At 48.0% G+C, this 12,513-nt stretch overlaps 4 protein-coding genes across 4 annotated transcripts; 1 reads left to right on the top strand and 3 right to left on the bottom strand.

The window, feature by feature from the left end:
• Window positions 1-1,733: 1,733 nt before the first annotated feature.
• Window positions 1,734-3,281, bottom strand: H6S33_005581 (uncharacterized protein; the record flags this gene model as incomplete). The annotated part of the gene is made up of 1 exon (XM_044836942.1): window positions 1,734-3,281. One exon carries the CDS (start codon window positions 3,279-3,281, stop codon window positions 1,734-1,736), a length of 1,548 nt encoding a protein of 515 aa, XP_044698890.1.
• A 1,279-nt stretch (window positions 3,282-4,560) lies between these two features.
• H6S33_005580 (uncharacterized protein) lies at window positions 4,561-4,980 on the bottom strand (the record flags this gene model as incomplete). The annotated part of the gene is made up of 3 exons (XM_044836941.1): window positions 4,561-4,681; window positions 4,744-4,915; window positions 4,947-4,980. 3 exons carry the CDS (start codon window positions 4,978-4,980, stop codon window positions 4,561-4,563), a joined length of 327 nt encoding a protein of 108 aa, XP_044698889.1.
• Window positions 4,981-6,043: 1,063 nt separating this feature from the next.
• H6S33_005579 (uncharacterized protein) lies at window positions 6,044-7,921 on the top strand (the record flags this gene model as incomplete). Its single annotated transcript, XM_044836940.1, has 5 exons — window positions 6,044-6,067; window positions 6,270-6,956; window positions 7,018-7,631; window positions 7,683-7,825; window positions 7,890-7,921. 5 exons carry the CDS (start codon window positions 6,044-6,046, stop codon window positions 7,919-7,921), a joined length of 1,500 nt encoding a protein of 499 aa, XP_044698888.1.
• Window positions 7,922-10,883: 2,962 nt separating this feature from the next.
• On the bottom strand, window positions 10,884-12,161 carry H6S33_005578 (uncharacterized protein; the record flags this gene model as incomplete). The annotated part of the gene is made up of 2 exons (XM_044836939.1): window positions 10,884-11,354; window positions 11,481-12,161. The coding sequence occupies 2 exons, from the start codon at window positions 12,159-12,161 to the stop codon at window positions 10,884-10,886; spliced, it is 1,152 nt and encodes a 383-aa protein (XP_044698887.1).
• Window positions 12,162-12,513: the final 352 nt, after the last annotated feature.

Genomic DNA, 12,513 nt, shown 5'->3' with positions numbered 1-12,513 from the left:
TTTGACTACAAATCAGTTACCTCAGAAATTAATATGTACCTAGTGGACATATTCTATCCAGGTTTACAAGTGTTTAGATGAGTTCTTATCTACAGATACTATCAATATGATCTTAGATGTAAATTAGAATAATTAGTATACATAATATGGACCAATGAAAAGGCACATCTAAAAAGTTCTGTATTAGTTTGTGCTCAGCCTTGATCTTCTGCACTAAACAACAGAGAATTGCCTTGATTAACTTTCCAAATCACGCAGATCAACGGTTTTCCCGCAATTCTGCCTTTTGACTCCGGCTCTAATATCGATGGGTATGATTCGGCTCGAAGAAGAACTCGAGATGTTGTAGCCTGAAGAGTAGGTTTAAGTGTAGGATCAAGCCAAGCTCAGGCATAAACAAGGTGTCGAAAGCAGTGTTGATATGATCTCCAGTTCTATGATAGCAAAGAAACATGCAGATAATACCTGGGTATGTAACGGTTTATGGATATAGAGTTGAGCTGGGCTTGTGAAACTATAGGCTCAATTGATCAATTGGTTCAAGCCCCACGCTCGAACCTAAAGCTGGCTCGTGCCTATCACTCCTCTACAGATAGAGGTTGGGTTGAAGTTTGAAAGTTCGAGCTTTAACCATATATGTAGAGTATATTACACATATATGTATATACATGTATGTATACTTATATGCGGAGCACAATAAGTGCAAACTAGAAGTACCGTGCGCGATGTCAATGAGCAGCCGACTATGTACCAGTAGCATGTGCAGGATGTAAAGGAGGCAGTGCTGAATTTTGTGGAAGTGCTAGTAGGCTTTCTGCATTGTACGACTAGTGGTGTGCAGTGGAGTGTATTAGTGGTGTGGTTTGCGCCCGCCAATAGTGGGGCATATATATATGACGCGCTTCGCGAATTCGGGTTTAATTAGTGCTAAAGTTGCACTTCACTATGGGCGTATATATGCTATGGATCTACTTCGAATTGATTGCCTTATGATACATATCCTAATTTGACACTTGGGAACAAGCCTTTGCCTATCGGACTTGAGACCGAACTCGAAGTTCAAAGTGCGTGTTCAAAACAAAATACGACTATAATTGGGCTAAGCTTATCTGTGAGCCATTTTTCTTTTTGGATATGCAAGTGTTTGAACATTTGGTTCGACATGCATACACACAATCAATACCAGTCGACATCTTTATTCTCCAAAGATTATTGGATTGTCGTTCGATAACCTCTGACAGCTGCATCCCGATAATTGTGCTACTACGAAGGTGTTCGGAGGTAACCCCGGTGTGCATAGTTCTCAGGTGTACGGAGTCTGCGTTTCTTACATCTTATCGAAATCTTACACTAAACTTTCTTATTGATAAGACTAGTGCACTGCGCGTGTCTTGGTTGCTGGTGGGCTCGAGTGAGTTCTCATGAAGAAGAAGAGATCGGACATTAAAGTAGAGCCTTCCTTGATTTAAGGGAGAAGCCTTATATGCGAGTGCAGTCAGTAAATCCTTCCAACAATAAGTCTCATTAATGAAATCCCTGCTAAAGGGTGCTAAAGGGTGGTAAAATATCAAATCTCGAATGCTGGAACAAAAAACAAAAGAGGGCGGCAGCAAGATTGCTGCCCAAAACCCAATAAAAGAAATTAGGCTCCACAAAAAAGAAAGACGGAATGAAATACACGATACCCAGGCTCTCGAAGCCTAGAATTGATATATAGCCCCCAAAGATCCAAATCAAACATTGGCCTTCGGATCAATCAAGACCCTAAACTCCTTCCACGCCCCAGCAAATATCTTTCCAAGAGATACTACTAGACTCTTAAGCTTTTTGGGAAACCACAGAATCATCTTGATGATGGCTAGGAACAAGCATGAAAAACATCCAAATATACCCTCGAGCAAATGTTCGAGCCCAGAATAAACCATCCGCATGGCATTCCACAGCCCAACTGGTATATCGACAAAGAAGAACTTCAGCGTTGACTTCAGCCCTTGCATGACGTTCTGCCACGTACAATTGCGCACAACCCACTCAAAGAATGTGTGCAGTAGACTTGCAAAGGAGGCAAGTAGATCCAGGAGCCATTTTCCAAAGTTTTTGACTTGGTTGAAAATTGCTACGATTCCCTCAAATATCAACTTCGGGATTTGAATGAAGATCGTTTTGAGTAGCCACTTTGTGAAAAACCACGAGCACTTCCCGATAGCCACTACGATATCACGCGATACCTCAAATAGCGCTTTGATGATCCTTGGCAGTGTGGACATGAAGAACGTCTTGAAAACCCCCGGGACCGCCTTAACACCCCTCCAGATAGCTCCTGGGATACTGATCAAGAGCTTGTAGATCCTAGCAGGCAGTTTGACGGCCCAGCTCCCGATTTCTTTTGCACAGCTCCAGAGAAGGCGTGCGAAATATTTGCCCACATCGTAGATCGCATATGGGAGTTTACACACCACAAACTTAGGTACGTCGAAAACAACAAATTTGCACGTTTCGTAAACGACCTGTGCTGCCTTCTTGATCTTGGCTATGTGCGGTTTGCTGCGGTACTTCAGGCGCTTCCAGCCACCTGCGCGGAGCGAGGGCAGTAACTTGACAATCTCCCGACTACCAGAAGTTGATGCCAGGCGCAGTGCATGCTGACCATCTTCAGCGACCAATCCGGGGTCTGCGTTATAAGGAGTTTCCAATAAGAGTCGTGCGATGGGAAGATGATTGCGCTGGCATGCAGCCATGAGTGGTGTACGCTGTGTCTTATACCAACCTTTGTTATTGGGACTCGCTGAGTGAGGCGGTGTCAGTGGCGGCCAGTGGCTTTTTCTCTTTTTCTGTGGTGGGAGGTATTCGCGGCTCCAGTCATTTACATTCGCTCCACCTCCCAAAAGACATCTGACTATATCTATGTTGCTTTTGTATGCGACAACAGCACAATAGAGTGGTGTTCTATCACCGTCATCCCGTGTGTTTACAATTTCAGAGTCACTAGCCATGAGCTCCTCAAGTCTAGCTTGGTCTTCTTGAAATATTGCTAAGAAGAACGGCGCAATGGGCGGGTTTTTGTCGCCCGAGTGATACCAAGGAGGCGAAACATCATCTTCTGCCCCAGGGAGGCCAAGGGTAACGGTTGGTGGGTTTATAATGGAGTCGTATGCTGGGGCAGCTTCAGTAGTTGGGGGAGCTCGGGGCGACCCCGGAGCAGGACGACGTGTCGCGGTTATAGGGTGAGAGGGAGAAGATTCAAGAGAAGTTCTGCTGGAGGTAGAACTAGCTGTAGGCATTTTGATCGGGTTGTGGTCCAATTTCGCTCTGAATAGGCCCCTTGTGCGCGGGGATAGTCTCGATCTTATACTCCATCTGAAACTCGAGCCGGCTTAGATTATTTAGAGCGAGCCTTATCAGTCAGCGAGTGTTTATGATATTTGGTCACGGTATAGATTCGGGTTATTAGACTTGTTCTTTAAAATATCTAGTAGTCCAGCCGCGTTTTTCATTGATATGGTTGTTATGGTTCCTCTTCTCACTCATCACACCTGGAAGGAAAATATCGTGTATTTTTCTTCACTGACCAAATTTCTTGGGTAATTTCTCTAAGAAGCTGGTGGAACACACTATCACCAACATTGAACGAATGTATGTGTGACGGTGATAGGGCGGAGCCCCTGCGTCCACGGATATCACAAGATGGACGGAGCTTTCGCCAACTGGCAGTCCTTTACAGAACGGCGAACCTTGAGCTGCTATAAAGGTTACTGACAGGACTGAGTCTTGCTCTTAATATAACATGATCCTGTCGATTGATGATTAAGATAGCCTTGATCAATCAATCCAGGTCGCGGTATTAAATTCTGTTCATTCAGAATAATTTTCATGCTGTTCAATGCAAGATCGAGATTCTGTTGAATGCCCATTACGTTAATGGACGATCTCATGATCTACTCCAAAAGTCTTTCACGTAAAATATTGCTTTTCCTGCTAAGTTAGGTAAGGTACATAGAACAACAAAGCATAAGGTTTGCGAACAAATCAGGAATACATACACATAATTATATCATTTCTTTGTTTGTTCCAAGAGCCTGGTAGCTGGCTGTGCAAAGGCGCACTATTCAAGGCGGACGCTGGATGAACTGACCTTTATCTAGAACAGATGTAGCTAATTATGCATGTGGCCCGTCTCATTTATGTACTCGTAATGACTTGTTGGTTGTCTTCAAGGTCGCCTGTCAAAATTGCGTACCTTCTGTCCAACAAAGTCGGTTGAAGTGTTCTCCAGCCAGGCTGATGCAATAACTCCTCTATGAATCAACCAATGAAAACATGGAATCATCTTTGTTACACGAGAACTCAGAGATGTCGGAGCCTAAACAGAGCCTTGCAGGAATAATGGGAATCTAGACAGCGGTAACCGGCGGCATAGGTCATGTACCCCACAATCAACGACTAAGGCCGAGCTATCTGAGGTACCCGTGATTCTAGGTACCTACATGTGAAAATCGTTTCAACCTTCAAAACCTATCCTTTGCGGGAAAAAGGCTTGTTTCAACGTCACACCATATCTCCCTACTTCTTCTCCTCGAATTTGAACTCCTCGAGTTGATCCATTCTAACACCCCCTTCAAGCGCCCTGATATGCGTGGAACCTAGTACAACTCTTGGGACTGTGTCCGCAGAAACCTCGCCCCTACATTCATATCCACTTTAGCAATGCCCATCTTGGAGAAGGGGTGGAAGCCTTGGAATTACCTCTTGTAAGCATCGAATGCCTCCTTCCATCTATTCACACATAGACACCATTTGCACCCATCCCTTAGCCCAACCGGGCGGAGGTTATTACCCTTCGCGGCGGAATAGTCGAGGAATTTGTCTGAGACGACGCTGGCGATAGTGTGGCTTGAGGAGTTAGGCTGCTGGTTAGCTGTTCCGTAGAATGCATGAGCAGGACGCACTCAGGGTTTCCAGGAGAGGGGACGCTGGGTTCATCTTATAGGATAGAGTGTCAAGGCCTCGAGGATGTACTCACTTTCCAGAGTCACTGTTGTGGGCCGTGTTGTCAGCAGCTGGTTGCTTAGATTACTAGTGCTGGGACGCCCAGGGGGATTTATAGCCTTCTCTTGCGGGGCGTGCACAGGGTCGACAGGGCAAAGAGATCTAAGTAGCTAGAATAGGTATCAGTGAATGCACGCTGCAAGACAACTGAGCCAATGGCTGCAAAAGATCTGTACTGTACCTGCAGTTCTCACACCCGTCTGCATTGAAATCCCACGAGACCCCTGAGACCGGTCGACCCTGTACCTACTCCGCGGAAAAGGGCTGTACTTAGTTGGGATCGAACCTTGCGTTGGTCTGCACACATCCAATTGGTTACCTATCGGCGCGCACCAGGCTGCGAATTGCGCCGGAAGAAAGGAGAATTGCATACATCACAGTATCCATTCCTAAAGAATCCCGTCATCGGATCCTCCGAATGGAGCAATAAGGGTCTCCCGAATACGTTTACACGCTGCCAGCCTCGTTATCATTACAATATCTTAAAGATATAAAATAATTCACAAAAACACAGGGTGGGGTTCAAAAACTTACTTTTTCACTCAAAGAAGTACTTGAAGCCATATTTCGTGTAGTTTTTACTCTAGCCAGCAGAGGTGATATCCTCTGCATTGCTGAAATAATCTATCTGCCGGGGGGCAGGGGGAGGAATATCGTAGGCTTTATGAACGTTGACTCAAGCTTTGTTCTGGAAGACGCGGTAGTACTGGTGATGTCACCACTAGGTTAACTGTCCCTTTCGCATTAGCGGGGCGTTGCTTATCGATAAGAACACATATCTAACCCTAACCCTCGGAAAAGATGCGGAAACGGTTCTGGAATGGACATCCTACGTCACAGCAATATACTGGATCCATGAGCTTTTATGACGTTGATTGAAGTACTGGGAAATAATCGTGGGAGGTTATATATATAATAATGTGGGTTTCTGGGCATTTGCTTGGCCATGCCTTCTCACATAGCATATCGCATTCCAGCACCGCAATTCGACGCAGAAATGTCTAAAACTACATTTTCCAAGGTATTTTCTCAGAATGAGATTAATTAGAGGGCCTTAACTGCGTGGGTTGGTTAGAATTTTGAGTATTTTGGACAGAGACTAGTTGTATGTCTCATGAAATTCATAAATTATGGATTTCTGTCCAAATTACTTAAATTTCTGCCCAGTCAATCGATCCAAAAGCCTCTAATACGATAATAACCATTGATCTGACTTCATATAGATCGGCATAGTCGGTGCCGGCTCCATGGGCAGCAACATGGCGCTCCTCTTCGCCGATCACGATTTTCACGTTTCCATCTTCGACGTCAACTCCTCCAACATCGACGACGCTCTCCCACATCTCAAAAAACAGAAGAACAGCCAAAAAATTTCCGGCTACAAAGACTACGACAAATTCGTCTCCTCCCTTGGTGGAAACAACGAACCCAGGCTGTTCCTTTTCAGCATCACTCACGGCTCCCCGGCAGACGAGGTCCTCAAGTCCCTCTCACCACACCTCAAAAAGGGAGATATCATACTTGATGGCGGCAACGAGTGGTATCTCAACTCTGAACGCCGTCAGAGAGAGATAAAGGAGAAAGGCGTGGGTTATATCTGCATGGGCGTGTCTGGGGGCTACCAGTCTGCGAGGCGTGGACCAAGTATCAGCCCAGGTGGTGACGAGGATGTACTGGAGAAGGTCATGCCGGTGCTAGAGAAGGTTGCAGCACAGTGGAAGGGCAAACCATGTGTTACGAGCATTGGCCCTGGAGGAAGTGGGCATTACGTAAAGATGGTACATAATGGCATTGAGCAAGGGATGCTAGGCGTACTGAATGAGGCATGGGAGTTGCTGTTCAAATGTTTATCTACGGACTTGGACGAGCTCGCAAAGATATTTGAGGGATGGAATGAAGCGGGTGAGCTGGTATGATCCTGGGCTATTACCATCTGTAATTGATTTTCGAAAGCATACTGACGAGTGATAGAAAAACACCTTCCTCGTCCGAATCGGCGCCGAGATCTGCGCCCGTAAGAAGCCCACAGGTACCGGCCACCTCCTCAACGACATCCAAGACAAAGTCGTCCAAGACGCCGATAATAGCGAAGGCACCGGCGTCTGGACCGTGCAAGAGGCTGCGCTCCGCCACGTTTCCGCACCAACCATCACATCCGCTCACTTCTACCGGATTGCATCCGCAGCACGCGGGGAACGGCTTCAGTTCTTCGACATGATTGGCAGTGCAGCTGCGGCAAAGAAGCAGCATTTGGAGAAGAATGAGGAGCGGGCTGAGTTCATTGAGGATTTGAGGGAGGCAGTGTATTGTGCGTTCCTGGCGAGTTATTGCCAGGGAATGAATCTGATCGCGAGGGCGAGCAAGGACGAGGGCTGGGGTGTGAAGCTGAAGGAATGTATCAGGATTTGGAGAGCTGGCTGTATCATTGAGAGCGAGCATATCGCCGATTTGCTTGAGGGTGTGTTTGAAAAAGACAAAGGGATCATGAATGTGTTGTTGGCCGAGAAGATTGCGTCGGAGATCCAAAGGACGATGCCGGCGTTGAAAAAGGTTGTCATGAGAGCCACTGAATGGGACGCGCATATGTAAGTGGTCTTGACCTTGAAAGTGCGTGCCTGGTGCTGACAAGCGGTTAGCCCGTCCATGAGTGCTAGTTTAGAGTATTTCAAGTATTGTGCGGGGAAACACCTACCAGCGATGTTTATGGAGGCCCAATTGGATTATTTTGGTGCTCATTCGTATGACTTGAAGTCCGAAGGTGCTGGAGAGGTAAAGAAAGGTAATGCCTAACCAATCCTCGCCATTGTCATTGACACTAAATAACTAACATGATGCGTATACAGGTACCCACCACACTGAATGGCAGCCTGCCTAAGTACAGTCAGCGATAAAACTTGGTTAAATTATATGTAAAACATTCCGAATATATAACGGTAACAAGTGCAAAAGAGATGTAAGAAGCCCAAGATAATACAAATGTAGCGAATGTGAAGTTTAGTCGACTCCAATACACAAACTATCACCACGTCCTCATGTGCTTATTCACAAAACGTAGATTCCTACGTTTCCGACCAGATCGTGAGGCAAGCGCAACGACAAAAAGTATCACGAAATGACCCCATACGTCTATGACTTTAGGCATTTTGTAGATGCAAGAGAAAGACTCGAATCTGTATGTGTCTCTTAGCGTGGGAAAAGAGAGAGGTTTATGTATGCAAGATTTTTCAAGTTTTGATGTGTGTGTGTATTGAAAGATCGAGAAGGTAGTAGGATTCTTTGTGGATCACGGATGATCACTCGGATATTGATTATTATTTCTTGGCGTTATCTCCTATTGTATAAAACTTCGCAAATGGCGGGATCGAGAGTTAATTGGATATATCGGGCTTGCAAATTTAGGAAAAATAGCAATCGGCGGTCCCGAAAAACTGTTTTAACTGTCCCTCCTTACTTGTAGTGGTACTCGCCTTATAAGGATACGGATTTCGGCACCGACCGTATCCTTATATCGAGAGGCGACTGTACTGGCAATTCCGCCCAGTTTTTCAGCCAGGTACATACAGGCTAAAGAATTTGACAATCACCGCGCGCTTCATCTTATCTACGCTGAGCCTATCGTGTGAATTATCAATCAATCAATTTGAGCCTATCGCACCTTGGCACTATTTTCCTCCCACTATATATTCAACTCAAACCCCACCTCTCTCTCCCTCTTCTTTCCCAGTATGTTCGCATGCCTCCGTTCTCGCTCCGGCAAGCAGGTGAAGGTTTTCTTCTCCTGTTTAGCTTGTTAGAGCGTGAACGAAGCTGCAACAAAAAATATCCGTGGCCCTCTGTCCACCTGATTCTCCTTTGAATCAGGAACATGGCTCTTCTACCGGTTTCCCCGCTTAAAACCTTTTTTAAGCGGGAACCGCGAAGCTACGGCTGCGGCATTCTTTGGTGAGTTAGGGTTTCTTTTTTTGTATATAATTAATTCTTTATGAACCATTTTCCCTTGTTGTCGATCCATGTGTATCGTAGAATCGTAATTCGAGCATTCAAGGTAGGGGAACTTGACTTGAATGTATGTATAAGACGGGGAGAGGGGAAGGCGGCAGTGATAGAAACTTGATATAGCTGCACCATAAAAACCAAGGGCGAGCGATAGGCTACGTCTTGTAAGATAAGCAATTGTAGAAAAGACCCCTCGGTTCCGGATCATGAATTATCAATCAATCAATCGGTTCCAGATTATGAAATATCACTCGATAAATGCTGGACCTAAATGTGTACAGGCCACGGATCCACCACCACTGCGCACTGTAGTTACTTCCTCTCACTCAGTAATCCAAATGACCAATAGACGCGACGCAATACCTGGATTTTCCAAGCCAGCCTGGCATTCTGGTTTCGGTTTGTCTTTCGGCCATATATTACTGCTACCCTGGCTGGCTGGCTGGGTATTGATGCGTTTGCTGGGAAGATATGTGTTACATGGTGGCCGAAGAGGTTCTTGGGGTGGATCGCTGTAAGCCATAGGCCATTGCAAGCCGTCGCTCTGGAAGAGAAGAGCGTTCTTGATTCTTTCCTCCACTGGATTGTCCGGTATATTGCCCTGCAAAGGCCCCGCAGGTCTCATGTCAGACCGCAAAGGGTTTGGAGCCTGTGAGAAGTGACAGGGCTCGGCCAGTCATTAGGCCCGCCTTCATCAACAGATAACTGCATGCGTTTAGCCAAGATTGCCTGGTATCGTTGGAGTTCAAAGCATCAACGCATGAACTGGGGGGGTCATTACACGCAAGCACCGCGCTAGCGGAGTGGGGTTCTGATAACTACGCGGGCCAGCATGTAGTGAGATTTAAATTGTCTCCGCTTATTTCCTTCTGTCTGACTTTCGTTTCTCTTCTATCATCATCAACACATAATCCTTCGAGTTGTGTTTTATTCTATCGGGCCCTGAGCTTTCTTCTTTTATGATTCACGTAGGAACGAAATCATATTGAACTCCTGGCCCGCTCGAAAACGTGCAGTGCATCGATACCAGACCACTTACACGTAGTTCTCATAACTCCGTACAGTAAAGTACTCACCAGAACTACACGCAGTCGCCAGAATCTAGTTCTCGGATACCATAAATGATAATTTATGGCCTATATGGGGGGTACTACGGCGAACCCATGCAAGGCCCCGTGTGCTGGATACAACCTTTCTAAAGACTTGAGACTTGTCTAATTACCCGGATACATATCCATAGGGTAGTAGTACTAGATGGCACTAAATATTCTCGGGAGGACCGGAGTACCGGATAGAATGGGAATCTTGGTGTGCAACGAGTGCTTATTCATGGGATATCACTCGACGCATCACTCTCGCGCTTTGCTCCGTTTTTTTTTTTTGCTCTGTGTAGTCTACTAATAAATTCCAGAGGGACAGAACTCTGTTTTGTATTGAATTTGGATGGGCGTGAATAACATCCCCTTCCGTGGTTACGGCCATACACCAAGAAATACTGCTAGTAGTGGTTTTATGCTACTCGGGAGATGTCCACCACAGATGCCGATTGTCTCAGGTCTTGTGGTTTATTTCTGGAGAGCGATCTACTCTTTCCAATCAGAGAGAAAAAAACCTTTTCGTCAAGAAGTAAATTTTATTGGGTGGGTATTGAGGCACTCCTACCGCTCTTAATTTTTTTCGCTGGCATCGATCATTGGCTGCTCGTCCTATATTTCACCTTTTCGAAAGCACCGCAAAACCAAAATCAGAGGGGAGAAGAAAAAAAACCATTGGGACCATATTTACATCCAACCTCTCTCATCTGGGGCGGGCCCGGGGGGGGGGGGGATATTTACTCCTCCCTAAACCCCCCAGTCATCCCCCCCATGGCCATCCTTCATAAACAGCTCCACCGTGTCCCACTCACTCCCCGTCCACTTCCTCCTCCACTTCTCCGCATGGCTGATGCCTTCATCCGTATCCTTCTCCCAGGCCTCGCGCACCTCGCGCTCCGACTGGGTCTCGTGGTCCTCGTCCTCGTCGCGCATCATCTGGATCTGCAGATCAATGTTGCCCGCCGGCGTCCACGACGTCATGCGCATCTCAGAGAAGTGCGGCATCCCACCCCGGTTGATGAACACCTTGGCGGACCGCGTGCGCCAGTCGACTGTCTGGTAGGCGTTGTACTGCCGCATGAAGCCCGTGCCGAGGATGTTGAGGTCCTCGAAGCCGGAGCCCGGGGGCGAGGGGTAGACGGATTGGTCGTAGCCGGAGATGGTGACGTGCGTGCGCGAGCCGTCGGCGCAGATGGGGATGTTGAGCTTTTCCATGGCCTGGGGGGGGGGTTTTATATATATATCAGCATCCCCTCTCTCTCACCGGCACAGAAAGACAGAAAGAAAGAAAGAGAGAAAGAAAGAAAAGAATAAAGGAAAAAGAGAAGAGCAAGATGCCCATACCTGCTTCGACAGAAACGTCCACGGCGTCATACTATCCAGCACGAAAAACAGCCACCGCGGCACGCCGCCAGCGCCCGAAATCACCACCGCCGGCACAATGATCCGCGGCCTCCTCACGCCGTGCACCAGCCCGTCCAGCAGCCGCTCGCGCTTGTGCGCCACCTTGTGCACCGCGGGCGACAGATACTCGACGCCGAGCTTGAAGGCCACGTCGTGCCTCAGCACGTAGTTGTCCAGGTCGCGGATGTCCATCTTGTGGCCCATCGCATAGCTCAGCTTCTCGGGGGGCTCGCGCGAGAAGTGCGACTCGCTGAGCTTGGGCCCGAAGGCGCGCGTGATGATGGGGAGCTTGTGCGCCGGGTTGCGGCACGGCGAGGGTGGTAAGAGCCCGGGGGTCTTCTGCCGGGAGTCGTAGAACTGGCTGCCGCGGCGGATGGCGAAGGAGCGCCCGGGAAAGGCGGTGACGGAGCTCTTGAGCGGTGAGGAGCCGATGCTGATGCTGCTGGTGGGCGCCGGTGTCTGCGGTGTCTGCGGTGTCTGCGGTGGGGACTCGGGCTGGGAGGCGCTGGGGACGGTCTCGCGGGTGATGCGGATGCTGCGGAGCTGTTGATGGAATTGAGGAGTGCGGCGGTAGCAGCGGAGGGCCGGGGCGAGGCCGGTGAGGAGGTGCGACTTGGGCATTTTGTATATGTGTGTGCGGGTGTGCGGGTGTGCGGGTGTGCGGGTGTGCACTGCGGGCGTCGACAATGATCAGGTTTGCATGCTCGCTGCTGCTGCTGCGCCGGCGAGCGGTGGTTGCCCTGCCAAGACTGAAAAAAGGTACGGCGGGACCGGGCTAGCCTGAAAGAGGTTGTTGGCTGGGCTGGGCCACTGGCGCTGCGGGAATCCGACAAATCTATCACTGACACTTCGATAACAAACCAAACCCGGCAGAAGAAAGAAGCAGTTCCAGAAAGCACAAGACAAGACAGGCAAACAGCAGTGCTCATTCAGGTGTTTAGTTACAAGTAGGTACGTGCAGGAATCCTCCCCT

The sequence above is a fragment of the Morchella sextelata genome, assembly GCF_020137385.1.
Source record: "Morchella sextelata strain SCLS chromosome Unknown scls_2, whole genome shotgun sequence".
Taxonomy (NCBI): Eukaryota; Fungi; Ascomycota; class Pezizomycetes; order Pezizales; family Morchellaceae; genus Morchella; species Morchella sextelata.
Note: the sequence above shows the minus strand (reverse complement) of the source record. Positions and strands in the feature narration are given on the sequence as shown.